Raw genomic sequence first — 16206 nt, forward strand, 5'->3', positions numbered from 1 at the left:
AAACATTGTGTGTGTATGTGTGCAAAAGCTAACTCTTCTTAACTGATGTGTCTGCTGTGTTTAAATCTTGGCGCCATTGTTGTCAAAGGCTCTGGCTCATCAGCCTGGCTGTATCCACATAGCACTGTCCAGTGATTACTGTTTACTGGGCTTGTTATTTAGCACTAGCCATACCCCATCCCTACAGCAATACACATTTATTCACCAGGCATATGTTTAATGGTTTAATTATTTACGTATAGCTGGCAGGCTCGAGTAGCTTGTGTAAGCATTTTATTCCTAAAGGCCTTTTTGTATTGTAATTTTCTTAAACCCTAGTTTCAGCTTGAAATGTTTCAAAGTTGAACCCATATGTGGAAGTAGATCAATTTTTGTGCAAAGTTGCAGCAAAGGGTTCTGTGAAAAATAACAACAGAGGAAGTAAAATTCATTATTTTGGTGTCATTCTTCTCCCATGCATATGTTGATACAGTTAGTTAATAAACCTGTTACAAAAAAATTACCTGGGTTTAAGATGTGCTTTACTTCCTTTTTGATGGCTCAAGCTAACCTTTTGAATAAATTACTGTCAACTCTCTTAATTCTTTGTGGGATATCTGGTCTGTGTGCTGCATCCCACCTTACCTAATAATCCTGCTTATAGCAAAGTGCTGTAGTGTAGCTGATTCAAGAGCACATGTCGATCACACCAGGCTTTATTCTGTCTACTGCTATTTAAAGCTGCCCTTGTTCTACATGCAGACATACTGCAAGTATTTAAAGGTAAACATATACATATTTCCAGAGAGCCTAAATTATGTGCATTCTGTATTATCCAAGCTTTGCTTTCTTTTACTTTATCACAGATAACTAATATATTGACTAGAAAGCAGCTTTAACTACGTCAGTTTCAGTAGCTGCTTAGCAGTGTCAAGCTATCTTTCAGGAGCAGGTTGCACTAATCATTGCTTCCATTATAATTTGAGTGTTAATATGTGTAATTCAAGTATTAATAAATACTAATGTATTTAGCAATCTTATAGTGTTATTACTTTGGGTTTTTTTAATTTAAGTTTGGTAACTGGTATTACTTAGTAGGCTAAAGATCCAGAGGAAGAACTCTTCATTCAGTACAACTTCGTAAGGATTCTTATCTCATTCTTTCCTGCTCTGGGGGGCAAGTGGAATGCAAGCAGGCCCCAATCAGTAGGGCACTTAAGATATTCTTTAAGTCTTATTATTTAAAGTTAAGCATGTGTCTTGCTAATTTAGGTTCTTAAGCTGTATGCTGTGTGCAGCTGGGTTTGCAGAAGCTAGTAACATTCCTAAGAGTTTCACTGGAGTCTGCAGAATTCCACAGAACAGTTCTGCCCTGAAATTTGAGTGAAGACTATTATTATACTGCCCCTGCAGAGTTTGCCTATGTCAAATATGCTAGAGGCTCCATTCTGAATACAGACTGCAAATGTTAGTCTAAATCAAATATATGTATTTGCATCTTTTGATCTTTATTTTATTTGTTTAGGGTCAACAGTTATATAGTTGTTCTGTCTATCTGTTAATTCCAGTGATAGAAAGGTATTGATCTTTTCTGATACTGTCTTCATACATGTAAAGTGGAATTGCCAACTGGTTAGCAGTGTATGGTTGGTTTTTTTAAAGGAAGAAAAATGAATATGTGTTCCTTTTGTCAGTCTGTCTCACATGCTTTGAAATGTTAGCATCCCTGAAGGATAATAACACTGGATAAAGAAAAACATTTCTAGCAGTCGCGTATTTAAAATCTTACTTTGAAGAGAACATGTTGGATGGTCCCATACCCTTGTGCTATATCCAGCAAAATGGTCTATATGATGGCATACTGAACTGTTTACTCTTTCCTTCTTTTTTTTAATATTAAAAAAATAGGAAACTTTATAAGGCAACAAGTTTCAGGAACAGAGCAGCAGTTGCTGGCTCTACTTGTCCTTTTTCATTACTGTATGTGTCTGCTCTTCTGGAATATGTGCATGGTGGGAAAACTAAGAAGGTGGCAGTGAACTGCCTTGGAAAGAAGCAAGGAATACTGCTAGTAATGCACTTGCATATACATCTTGCTTTAAGTACCCACTTATTTCAGTAGATGTACACAGGTGTAGTAGAAGTGAGGCCAAAGGGATAAATTCACTTAGTTTTAGTTTTGAGACTCTCTCGAGTCTGGTGGGAAGACTTCTCTAACCTGCTGATGGAGGCCTCTGGCTTCGGAAGGGTATTAAAGGAGCTAATTCTAGATTCATAAGCTTCAAAGTTAGCCTTGTGTTTCCTTCTCCTGTAAATATGACACTGCATTTTGAATCTGCTCTGCATCACAATGAGTTAACATACTGTCAGACTGAATGTGGTTGAACAGACTATTCCATTGTCACTAGAAAGTGTCTGAGCAAAAATAGCGGTAGGTTGCACTTGTTTTTAGGATATGAAGAACTAAGAAAAGGCGGTGACGTTCAAATCTGATGACTAAGGTATCTGGCAACCTTCATAGTGCCATGATATAAATCCCCAGTGGACAGTCTAAGTTTTAAAATAAGCAGCACTGGAATTCAAACTAGACTTTGCTGTGGACAAAATAAATATGATGCTTTCTGAACTGAAAGAGAATGGAGTACCCCTTAGAGGAGGAAATGGTGACAGCTTTGTGTTGCACATTCAGGGACAGCTTTCACAGGTCACATTCTCTATAGCGAACTGATATTTCTAGCCTTTTGCCAATTTCTTTACTTAAAAAAAAAAAAAGCGAAACTGTCAGAAAATATTCCAATTCAGGTATTAGATTTATGGAAGAGTTGTTTAACAGATTTAAATCTTGAAAGGATCATTTGGTTTATCACCATTCTAGAATATCAAAACTGTATAATATTTCCTAGTAATCTTGAGTTATTTAATGTACCTGTGTCTATTATAGGAAATACGCTTAAATTCTTTTATTTGATTTTTGATTTATTTGATTTTTACTTGGGGAGACTAAAATGATTACTGAGACACAAAAATTTTGCGCTCTCTTTACCTTTGCTGGATGAGAGCATTCAGTTTTCTTGATTTTATTGTTTTAGGATAAAAGAGCAATAGCCATGTTGTTGTGTTTCATACATCATGAAACGTGGTGCTCAGCAGATAATATAGCTTTATGGACAGAGTCAGTATCCTGGAGGTCTGAAAATAGCTAAATTATTATAAACATTCCAGAAATTGCTGTTATTTCTTTCCAAAGTATGTGGAAATTCTGTTGAAGATTATAAGGTTATTTTAGGCAAGTTGCATATTTTTCCAGATGACAAATTTTGCAAATCATTACATCTCAGTTTTCAGGTAGATTTTATTGTTTATGTATGTAAACTTAACAGATTGTACTATTAAATTTTTATATGTATTCTCTACTTATTTATATTTAATCATGAAGAATTTATTGCTGTTATCTCTACACATGCTTTTAAGTCGGCTTTTAATCAGCTGGACTCCTTTTGAATTAAGAATAACATCAAAGTAATAAATACAGAACACAGTGTGAATGAAGAACATCTTGCGTTTTGCATAACAATAATTAGGTGATCATCCAATGTCTTGGAAAATGGGCCTTTTTATTACCTGTGTTAGAGTATTGTAGTGGAAGGCTTTTAGTGGACTTATAGTGGATTATTAGTGGATTTTTTTTAGTGGATTATAGCTATACTTGGAAGCAGTTACGAAAGCTTGGTTGAGTCAGTTTTTACTGAGGAGGTGAGATTTGGCCTGTTTGCACAAAAACAGAAGATTATTCTCTGCATGAAAACTACTGCAGTATTTGCTAAGGATGTAATTTGAAGGCTCAGTGGTTAGCTCAGCCAAAGCTTACTGTGAAGGTCTGTGAGTACTAGGAGGAAGGTAAAATTGCAAATGATAAGTACTTGTTGCTGTCCTATACTCCGTTTCCCCCAGTTGTTCTTTTCCATTAGACCGCAGCTTTGGTTGCTGTGTTCCTAGCCAAATACTGTTGAGCAGAAGCTGTGTGCTCACAAGAGGGACCTGCTGGAGGAGTGAGCACATATTGGCAGCCAGGCTTTATGATTGTACAGCACTGGAGTGTCTGCTTGTGGGTTTGGTGGGGGAGTGTTTTGGTTTTTTAAAGGAATCTATCACTTCAGTTTTCATCAGAATGGTCCCAACAAAGAACCATGCAACATGTTTAACTTGTGATACATGCTGATGTACTGGTAGAGTGCAAGATTTATAGATATTTCTAGATATATTTAAAAGATCCTAACCTGAAATAAATTTTTATGCTGAAGGCAGTATTATCTTTGTTTGTACAAAGTGGGGTGAGATGCCTCCAGCTATAGGCACTTTCTTGAACCCAGATATCTGTGTTACTGGAGAATGTAAACACATAATTTAACAATAGCTGTTAAATCCAGAATGGTCTGTGTGGACCACCCACTCCATTCTTGGCTTGCCTTTTTTAACGTGTAGCTGTACAACCCAGTCATCAGAAAGTGCTGTCTGAAGGTTGGGATTGTTTTATTTTTATAAACACAACGGACAGTAAATTCACGGTTTTCTAGGTGCATCCTGCAAGACTTCGTGTAATACATTAGTAGCCATTGGTAAGACTGTTTTTTTTTATTTTTTTTTAATGAATATTCACTCAACACTGAGTTATGACTGTTTATAAACATAAATAAAGCTGCTTTTGGATGCTTCAAAAACAGTGATGACAAACCACTGTGCTGCTTGTGACTGGCTAGAAGACTGTGACACGTTCTCTGGAAACTGAATTATGTAGTAATTCATACTTCTGTGCTCTCTGAACTTGCTTATTGTAATTCCTTTGTCTGGGCATGAAGCCACACATCTAAGGAGCCTGATTAGCACATAACACAGTTGCTGGCTGCATGGTAGCCTGGCAGAATACTGGGACCCTGCTGCTCTTGGGGTACCCTGACTTTTCATAAGTGCATTCCTTTGCAAGGTTTTCTCTGCTTTGGAGTCAGTCAAGTCTATTATTTCTCATCTCCCTTTCCTGATTGTGATACGTTACTGCCATGATGTTCCACTGAAGTGGGGGGGCTGGAAAGAATAGGAAACCATGGCTTTAACGGTGGCACTCAGAACTAAATTCCTTAACTCTCAGGGAGTTCTTTGCCAGTGGGTAAGTGCTTTCCTTTTTTAACTGCTGCACATAAGTGCCAAATTCACTTGTGAACTCGTGCCATGTTTCATTCAGGCATGGAGGGAAGATGATCTATAAACAGTTCTCAGAATTTTAAAACATAATGTGAAAGTAAGTGCTTCCCAATTGAATGCTAAAAAGTTAATTGTGTGCAGTTCTATCTTTAAGGTCAGATTTTGCTCCAGGAGTTTAGAGAGTTAGTTTTGTGGTCTGTTTTATCACACAAACCTACCAGCTCAAAGACAAATAAATATTCTAGATTAGTACTCTGTGAATAAATGTGGAAGTAGCTTCATTTTGGTTTGGTTTTATTTACTTAGTTTGAAATAGATAGTTGCTTGCAAAATCTTATAAAGCTAGGATTCATTTCACAAGCTTTAGCAATACACCATATTCTTCCATTTTTTTCAATACCCTTCATCTAACTTTAGAACCACATATGAATTTTTAAGGCACCACCACCACGAGTCCTAATGGCAATTACTGTTGTCAGTGTCACATTTGAAACTCTACTTCATCCTCTTTACAAATATAAACGAACCCAAAATAACTCCCTGGCTTCTCAAATAAGTAAAGTTTATTTGAAGCTCACACACTCACGAGTATTCTGTTCCTGAAGGTATTAGACAACATTAGAGAACTAGGGATGACTGTAGGAGCAGTTGTAGCCTCTGGTGGGTGGGTCCTTTTCACAGCTGTTCATTCCAGGAGTCTCATTGTGCTGCTCTCTTTTTTTTTTCTGATGTTCTTGTGGCTAAGAATGTTCTCTGGGTACTCCCATGGTATGTACCCCAGCCATAACTTAATTTGCAACCCTAACATTTCCATAATAGTGTGCTCTCTGCATGGTGCGGGTATTGATAAGCACCTGCTTGGCTAAGGGTATTTTAGGGTGATAGGATGGTGGTGGCCAGGAAGTCAAAAATAGCTGACAAGACTGTTGTGCTTTCTTTGGGGAGGCTGTGCATTGTATGCACGTTATCACTTGCCCCAGGTATTATTTCACTCAGCATTATCAATCTTTTTTTAATCGAGCTTTTTGTCATAACATGCAAATTTTGAGCCTTTTTTTTTGTAGTAGTAGCAGTAGTAGTAACAATTTTCATTGAGTAAAAACACACATATTTCATATTCAACTAACATGTTTAAAACATACTATCTAGGTGACAATTTTAGGCCCATATTAGAAAACTGGGAATAATGACTTCTTCAGCAAATATAGATGTATTCAAAATCTTACTATCTTGACAGCTTCATGTAATCCGTAGCAGGCTGAATGCAAGCTCTACAAAAGAACCCCTTATTCTCTAGTGTTCTGGGCTGGAAACTCTGTGGTTCCTTCATTTGCACCAATTGTTTGCTTACATATACATAAAGAATAAATAGAATAGAATAGAATGGAATGGCTAGGGTTGGAAAGGACCTTAAAATCATCTAGTTCCAAACCCCCTATCATGGGCAGGGACACCTCACACTAAATAGGTAGTCCGTGTCTCTCCTGTGCTGAGCGCTCCACAGCTGGACACAGTATACCAATGTGGGAACTCATGAGAGCAGAACAGAAGGGGAGCATCACCTCCCTTGAACTGTTGGCCATGCTTCTTTGGATGTGGCCCGTAAAGAAAAAAAAGTAGTGTGGTCCATGCTTTACTGCCATAGGAGTTTGTAATTTGCATTGCTACTTATGACTGTAGCTGTTTACTTCTCATTAAGTGTTACATGTGCCTGCAGACTGGAAGGATCAGGAAAATAATTTTCTTTGGATTGCATTTGAACCAGGTGCTAGAGGGCTTTTGTTTTAATTGCGAATTTATTATGGAAAACAATTTAGCCAAAAGGAGAGGTTCAGTGGAAAAATCTGCAACCAGGCTATACATCCCTGTACTACCCTGTGTTTAGCAAGTATTATTGCAGTTTCAGCAACTGCTTCTGTGAAAAACTGCTGTTAGAAAAACATTTAATGGAAAATTAGAAGTGGATTAATGCAAGTTATGGGCCAGGAATAAGAAGGAAACATCATGTTACTCATGTGCTCTTACCAAACCTCAAGCAAATGCTTTACAAACCACAGTTCAGTTTTCTGTTCCAGCTTTTCAGATTCCAGTATGTGATTGTTTCTCAACCAACTTGGATGCTGCTGTACTTTTCCTCTTGGTTTTAAGAAGTCAAAAGAAAGAGCAAACTAAGAATGATCTGAAAAAATTAGAGACTTTCATGTGAATACTGGTGAAGTTGTGATTACAAGTACAAATCTGCTTAATCTAGTAAGGTTTTTGTGTAAACTTTTAGTAATTTTTTCCCTCAGTGAATTGTCTCAAAGACATATTTATTGTTATGTGCAATTTTTGAGCTGTCATTCCAAGTCTGCAACTATTAAAACCATAACAACCACCGAAATAATAGTTATGTGGATTTGTAGCATTTCAATTGATGAGTAAACCATTCCGGTGTATTGGCATTTGGCCACTTTGCTATGTAATAGTGTTTCTCATGAAGTATTGCCATAGCAACAGATCTGTATGACATTGAGTAGCTGGTTGCTGCTGACTGTTGGAAATAAAGCAGGCTTTTAGCAACACATGTGTAATGTCTGAAGGTAAAGTAACCCAAAATAAATGCCTGTGCTCTACCGAGAATGTAGTATGGGGCACATCAAGCCAAAGTCTGACTTACTGAGTTATGAATTGAATCCTTCTGTGAAAGTGTTTTTGTATGGTAGAAACAAACTCATGTATGCTAATAATATGTGCAGCACTTGAAATCTGAGAATAAAATAAAGGAAAACTGAGAGAAACTGTATTGCAGATGATTTTAAGGAAAAAATACCAGTTACTTTAAAGGCTTTAAGACTTTTAGTACTATAGGAAATGCTTCTGGGTAGGTAATTTCAATGGAAAAGCTTTTGGGGCAAAGAGGATACGGCAGAGATTAAAAACTTCACTTGCTCTCCTGAAGAACCATCAAGTGAAAAAAGGCATGAGAAGCAGAAAATGCAATTAATTCAAATGAAGCTGAAACCTTTTTTTAATTAATGGACTTCTATTTAGAACTGTATTTCTTGGTTACTAAGACATTGAGTATTTGTTATGTAACACAGCCAGCTTAAAAATTTAACAGAAGGTTTAGATCAATATAGCAAAGTAGTATCTTTAGATACAGGGATCATCACAAGTCTAGCAAAGGCAAAACCCCTGGGGAAGTTTTTTCTCTCTGTGTTCATTACAGATGATGCTCATAAGTCCACTTCAAAGAGAGAAAAATACAGTCACTTTATGTATCTTAGCAGATCATAGCAGAATTTACTCTCACAGTGCCATAATATTGTGCCTTCCAAATGAAGTACTACATTAAAGTATAGAAGAAACACACTTTCAAGATTGAAATTTAATTTTCTGATAGCCTAATAGTCAGTTTGTCTTTTTTTTTTTTTGTCTTTTTTTATTCTGAAGATAAAAATACAGACATTACTGTAAAGGATAATATGGATGATTTCGGCCTTCGAGATACATTAAGCATTGCATCAACAGACTCCTTTGTTTCCACAGCTGAGGTAAGACTCTTAAAGATTGTTCCTTTAAAGTTTCATTGATTGTTCCTTTAAAGTTTCATTGATCTGTTTGAACAGTGAATAGAATAATTTTATTTTTTTTTCTAATTATTATAAGCAGAACATATTTCTCTTATGGGGAAGACCAGAAATTTTCCTCGCTTAGCTGTAACCAGCTTCCTGGCAGTTTGGGTTATGAAGTTGGGATCAATTTCCCTTTTTTTTTTTTTTTTTTTCCCTTTTTTTGCTCTGTGCACTGGCAGGATGTTTCCCCAGCTCCTTCTGAAAAGAAGTTGCTTTTGAAAAATAGATTTTCATGAGTGAAGAAGCACAATCAGTTGAGGCTATAGTAGTTCCTTTCACCATGAATTGCATTTTTCTATTCTCATTTTTTTCCTGCTGCTTTACCTAATATAAGGATGTGTGAAGAAGGCTTTGTCTTTTTTGGAGTTTGTTTTTTTTCCCCAAGAGGAAATAATTAGAAATTGACAGCTACCTATTTTAATAAGTGCCATGCACAATATACTAAATCGAACTTTCCCTAATCTTCTTGGATAAAACCACAAAGGATGCATAAAGAACTAATCTTGGGTTACAGGGCATTGTCTATTAGCTGATATCTGCTGCAGCTCCCTTGAAGTATTTGAAAGAATTTTATATTCAGCAACAAACTTATTTGAATGAGGAATATCTCCTTTTATAGTCTCTCAGGAGCTGGAATGATCTTGAATAGCGCTCTTCTCCAAATTGCAGGAAAGGCAATTGGTCTCAATAGATACATTTTGTGTTAGATATTACTTTCATATATGCACTACAACTAAGCTACTAAACTTAATTGTAAGAAAAGATGCGCATACATGTTCTTTGCAATTACCATTTTGGCTGTCTATTATATGGTTTGTTTTTTCTAAAACACAATTACCTTGATTTAGTAATTCACATCAATTTGTGATTATCTTGATTTAGTAATTCACATTAAGTTGTGATAGTATGCCTAGCATTCGTTTCTAACAAAGACTGTGTCTGTAGAGACTGGTTACTCTTGCCTGTCATTTGGACAAGACCACAGTTCAAGCTTGTTTCAACTCTTACCAGCTCTTGGGAGGAGCTGTAAACAATTACTGTTTGTACACTTGGTATCTTTTGCGTTTTCTTTTCCCCATGAACTTTCCTCGTGTTTTTACAAGTACATGAAGATGAGAACAATCCATTATGCTCATTTGTGGCTTTTGGCTTAAAAAAAGACAAAATGAAAAACAAAGCCCAGAATGTATCACCTCAGTATAATCACCATCCTGTCCGAAATCTGACTTGTCTCAATGTTTGATAAAGAAATGTTTGTGTCAAAATTGGCAACAGAATTGTATTTACATATCCTGAAAAATATTCTGCACATTTTGATACCTCAAAGCCACTTCTGTCAACTCTTTCTTCCAGAACAAAGTTATGAGAATTTTCTCTTCCTTTCCAGCTGTCAGAGCCTTTGCCAATAGAACAAGCTCTCTGATCTTCTTTCTCAGATTTTATTGAAGAATCTATTAAAATTCTCAGCTGATAGGAGTCCTGAACATTAAGAAAGCTAAAAACAACTTGAAGTTTAGTGTTCAAACCAGAACACCAGCAAAATTTTGGATGAAACCTGAATCACTAGGCTTAAACTACAGGGCCAGTTAGTTCTCGGGTAGTAGCTGCTGAGGCATCGTTTTGTGGCACAGGTAAAATAAAGCTGTGAATTGGACTTCTCTTATGAATATAGTGTTACATTGATGTAAAGTTTTTTCCATCCTCTGGGGGAAAAATGCTTTGAGTTAGTACTGCAAATAACTATGGCAATGAGAGAGTAATAACCACTTCCCAGTGTATTTCAGCTATTAGTAAAGAACAGTAATTGCTTTAATGTAACTGGATTAGAATTGACATAGTAGATTTTTCTGTTCTAGACTTGATGATGATGGGTAGCTTCTTGCTTATCTACTTCTTTCATTTTTATTCTTTCATTTGTAAAAAAGTGGAATGTTTCAGGCTAAGAGCTCTGAGGCTTTTTCAGCTGTGGATTTGTCTCAGCTCTTGGGCCAATAGGCAGTTGTTCTTTTATCCTGTGCTCCCTGACTGCTGTTACAATTCTAGTGATCTCCTGAACTCTTGTGTGCTGATATAAATGTTTAGCGAAGTTTTTAAATCTGAAATTCATACGTGTGTGTATGATGCCTTGTGATTTTGCCCTACTGGAATCATTAGTGATTTCACCTTCTGGGAAATTACAAAGTAGCAGCATTTTCTGTGGTCACATTGTTTTCCTTCTACATTGCATCCTGTCCCCAGCAGCAGGTCTAAGACGCCAGTTTTTGAGACTGGAAGCCATATTCATGTTTCAGTGCTGACACACAGTCAAGTCAAATTTAGTTCACTGCCCTCAGGAAAGATAACAGCAAAGGTACAGGGAAACCTAAAACAAGACAAGGATGTTTTGATGGAAATTAATAGGAATACTGCTTAGGAGGCAACAGGAATGTTGTCCTGTGTTATGTTGGGACAAAACGTAGGAAGATGGCTTTCAAGAAGAGAACTGTGCAAAACTGGGACAGTTGGCAGAGTTTAACTCACATGCCCTTTTGATGAGCTCTACAGGATAGCAGCAGGGTATTCCAAAACTTCATCTTGGCTATGGATGATAATCAAGAGGATTCTGAGGATCTTTCACTTGACTTCTTAAACAGAATTGTGCCAGTCTGGACACCTACAATACCCAGGTGTCTGCTGAATCCTTATAAAGATGAGTCAGGCATACAGTTACCATCCCCAAGCCCAGACAGATTTCTGTTCCTTAAATACATGGATGCTCTTGGAAGCACCACAAAAGGGATGGTAAGCACAACCATTTGCCCTAATTAAGTTACTGATACAATATACTATGATAAATAATGGTATTTTCTTCCCCATTTTAGGCCATCTGCCATCAACTTGCGTTTGAGGGTTAGTATTCTTTTCATATTCTTGCTATCTCATCCATTGTGTGATCAAAATAGCCACCACCTTTGGCAAGAATACAGCAGTGAGTGAGCCAGATAAAGGTCTCCACCCTCTCATTCCTGGCTTCTTTTCCATCTTTCCAATAGAAACTCTTTCCTGCTCTCCCTGACAGTGAGCTTCATTGCTGCCTCTCTGTTGTCAGTGCCCATGCATTTATCACGTCTTATTTTCATATCTTGAACTGAATCAGTAGTTCTGTTATCAAATAAACTTTGTTTTCTTTATCAAAATGTTAACTCGGTCCAAAGCAAAGGAGATTTGTTGATTTGTGAATAAAGCCTTAGCTTCTCCATTCTTTACAAGTAATTCTTTTACTAAAGTTGTCTTTTTCTCAGTTCAAATCTATTAAAACAAAACAGTGCAGGAACAAGCAGGCTTTGATAACAGGAAAAGAACACCAGTTTCCATATGCCTGTAAGTATTTGGATATGGCACCAAAACCTTCAAAGTGTGTTATACTGAATTTTAGATTCAGAAAGTACTCAAAAATAACTCTGTTAATGAAAAGTAGGGTTACCTTTTTCCTGGTTTGCAGGTAGATGTTTTATTCCTTTCCTGAAATAGGGAATGCGAGAGGGAGTAACGCAGGCAAGTAATAGTAGGATGTGTTCCTACAACATTTTTAAAGGAGATTTTTGGTGGTTTGGGTTTGGTTTTTTTTTTTTGTATTTCACCACAAAAATCAGAGATAAGCCTTGCTCTGTTCTGACTGCCCTCAGAATTGTGACCATAATCACTGATCGGATCTTCTCAAGACTCGCTGTTCTCATCCTGGTCACTTCCTCCATGTTCACGTCACTTGCCCAATTTGACATGAATTATTGTCTTACCTCAGAAACAAATGAAGTACAGCAGTTCTGTAGTCTTAGCATGCCCTGGGATTGTAAGCAGCTCCTTATTCTAACAACTTTAATGAGGTATTGAGATGCCTCATATTTATGGTCTTAAAACCTGTGAAGAGAGGAAAGAATTAATCCCAAATTCTTTCATTCTGCTAACAGTAATACTATTTGAAAAAGCTGTACCTGAAGTGCTCCTAACCACTGCCTACTACTTTGCCCAAACTCAAAAGATTTTAGGGTGTCTGCTGAATCTTGATATCCAGTAGTAAAGCTGGTCCATATCATCATCAGAGACTTTCCACCTCCCAATAATGTCAGTGGTGTTATAGGCAACAGAAAAGTTCCGTTCCACTTTGAGAAATGTCTCCCATCCCTATGTCCTGTCTAACGAACTCCTCAAACTTCATGCTTCATTTTGTTGGATTTTGGCGTGTTTTTTCTATTATTTGTCTTGTGCATGCTTATAGATGTTGCTGCTGTTGAAAAGATTCCATTATGAAGAAAAGTTTTCCAGGTGGCCATGAAGAGTGTCAGTGGGAACCAGGTTCCTTTGTTTCCACCAAGGACAGCTGTGATTGCTTTCTGTATGGCTATGAATAGAACAACTTAGATCAACAAGTCATTAAGTGATGCTCTAAAAGCTTTAAAATTAATAATAAAATTTAAAAATCTGGGGTTGGTCCTGAAATCTGAGCTATGTATGGTATTTACATTGTATATTAAATGTTTTCATTTCTAGGACATGTAGGAATTTCCTCTAATAACCACTGTGTTCCTATATGCTGACTGCTCATACTATATAGGTTTTATTTCTTAGAAAATATATGCAACATTTGTAACAAATCCCATGTATTAGCACTGAACTAATTGTTGTACCATAATACATCCTTGTAGGCAATATGTAGGCAAGTGCCAGACACAGCACATAGCCCAGGGTTATTCCAAGTGGCAAAGAGTAGTACCACCACTGATGCACACAACATAGTGAATTTACTTTCTTCATTATGCTTAAAATTAATAAAGTTGCAGTAATAATTCAGATAAAATAATGTTCTGGATGTGTGTTTTCCTCAAAAAAAAAAAAAAAGATATCAGGTGTCTTGTAATATATACAAATAATTATAGGAGTTCATGAAAATACATTAACTTCCTTCCTGTTTTATTCCAGATAATAAGAATGCACCACTTTATCGTTGCAGTTTATTGAAGTACTGTCTCAAATGTTTTAGTTGGCAATCACCATCACATGTTTTAACTCCTAGAACACGTTTCACACTCATTCTGCAGCTAATCATGTTTTAAAAATATATTTTAAAGGATATAAATGCCCAGAGAAAAGTTATCATCAGGCTTTTTAATATAGGATAAGCATAGTTTTTCAGAATGCAAGGAATGCTGACTGTGCCAGTAAATTGACCTTTTTATTAGTGGGAGCAAGCAAGAATTCCAAAAGGTCTAGCAATGTTTATTTTTGTTACATTCAAGTGGGTGGTTATTTTGGTAGCCAACAAGATCTTGATGCACAGCTGAGAATTTTTTCTATTTATTAAGAAGCAACTTGTGGTGACAAGTAAGAGTGCTGAGTCTGTTCATTAGACCAAAGCAGCCAGGGAATCCCAAGCTTAAAAACTATAGCAAGTTCTAGAGGTTTAATGCTTTACAGCAGTGGTTGCAGCATCCCTTAACTAGCAGATGCAGCTAGTTAAAAGCTGAGCTGCCCAGAGAAAACTGGTTAGCATCTGAACAAAACCAGCCCATGTTGTAGTCCTTGAAGACTGTTTTCTGTCACTGTGTGTAGAGGCACAAGTTATCACTGCGAGCTTTGGAGTTTTGAAGATGTACATAGTATTTCAACATAATGAAGTTAGGTGTCCACTGGGGGTCATCATAAATGTCTCATGCAGTGGTCACCAACTACTATCTTTCTTGAGCCTAGAATGGATGGAAGTAAACCATTACAAGACTAGATTGCCAATATGGATAATTAATTTTTGCAGCTCTTCTTTGAATGCATTTTCTTATTCTTCTTCATGTGTGACACTGAGGAAATAGCAGACATTTAGAGGCTGGCACATCAGGTCCATTACCAAAAGCCTTTGTTACCTGCAGCTACCAGCACTTTTGGTAGCTGTGTATGGAGCCCTTTTTCATCCTTACTAACATGTTAAGAATTTCAAAATGGTAGTGGCTGTGTAAAATGTTCGCTACAGAGTGGCAGGAAAGGACTCAAGGAGCTCTCAAGAGTCCAACTTACCTGTGGTGACAAGACGTGGGATGCTGGGGCTTTCTGCTAACTTCTGATACGGATTCTGAACCATTGTTGAAGAAAGTTATGTGGTGCATAGGGGAACACAGTGCAGCAAAAAGCATGTCCTTGAATATTTATTAAGAAGGCATGCCAATTGATATAAGGTCATTACAGGGAACCAGCTCTTTCAAAATGTACCTTTCTCTCCACATTTTTTTCTCAAAGGTAACAAGTCTTTGGAGACTTTTACAACAAACAGTTAATTTTCCTTTTGATGTCAGCTTGAGAAGCTCTTATCTAGAAAATGTTGTATGCTCTGCATGTTGTTAAACACTGTATATAATTTGTCCATTCTTCAGATAGCTAAACTCTGCTATGTTAGTAATGTGAATGTGTGTTCTGAGCATTTTCAACTAATTTTATTTTGAACCAGGATGCTTTTGTAGCAAGCTTTTGCCGTATTTCATCTCAAAGAGAATAGCCATTACTGAATGTTTACAAAATCATTTAAAATATAACACTGTATGTTACATATATATATAGTTTGTATCTACAGATAAAATATTGACATATATTTTTTAAATACCAGAAAGCATCAAAAGAAAATCCATGATGACTCCAGGAGCATTACGATGCAGCTTCAGAGCTTGTCTGGAAATCACCTTTTGTAGCTAAACTTAGAGGTCATTTTAGTTTCTGGTTTTTGGTTTGTTTTGTTGGGGTTTTTTTCCTTTCCTCTTTTTGCATGCCAAAGTCAGTGATAGAAGAATTTGCACCCCCTTTCCAAATGATGTTTGTTGGAACTAACTTCACTCTGTAATCAAAACAATCTCCTCAGTGGAACAATAGTTATACCCTTCTCTGTTTAGTAGCCTGTTGATTTAACCGCTTTCTTCATTTGAGCACAGTAATATGCATTTCAGCAGTTACACAGCTACTTATTTCATTTGCCTGCCAGCATGAGAGGAAGCTTAAAAAAAAAAAGGCTAGATATAATCAAGGTCCTCACTCAACTCTTGGGTATCAGATTCGATGCTAATCTGTAACCACAAAGGCTACAATCAGGCATCTTCATGTGCTAAAAAGGTTACCATCTTCAGCTTGCTGGCAGCAGATGAACATTACCTGCATCTGACTGTGGAAATCACGAGTCCTGATTTAGTCACAGTCAGTTTGCCTCAATGTCTGAAGGTGATTTGCCAAAAGTTCTCCACAGAAAACAAATATAATCCCTTTTACCACGGAAATTATAACCTCCAAGAGAGGGACAGCTGTTTACAAAGTGCCTATGTACGCACAACTTATTTCTTCTCATGCTTTGCAAGTGAAATAAAGTAAATAGAATGTTTTATGGCTTCTTTAATAGCTGGATCAGGTA

The 16206-nt window shown here is 36.8% G+C and overlaps 1 protein-coding gene across 3 annotated transcripts in view; it reads left to right on the forward strand.

Moving 5' to 3' along the window:
• The window catches only part of MIGA1 (mitoguardin 1), a 38485-nt gene that overhangs the window by 14573 nt on the left and 7706 nt on the right, over nt 1-16206 (forward strand). For all 3 annotated transcript variants that reach the window (XM_061345133.1, XM_061345135.1, XM_061345134.1), the window contains exon 8: nt 8611-8711. In XM_061345133.1, coding sequence (XP_061201117.1) covers nt 8611-8711 — 101 coding nt within the window. The remainder of the gene's footprint in view (nt 1-8610; nt 8712-16206) is intronic.

Source organism: Neopsephotus bourkii, unplaced genomic scaffold (assembly GCF_033783945.1).
Source record: "Neopsephotus bourkii isolate Nb327-2 ecotype Australia unplaced genomic scaffold, CSIRO-AGI_Nbou_v1 NB_234, whole genome shotgun sequence".
NCBI lineage: Eukaryota > Metazoa > Chordata > Aves > Psittaciformes > Psittacidae > Neopsephotus > Neopsephotus bourkii.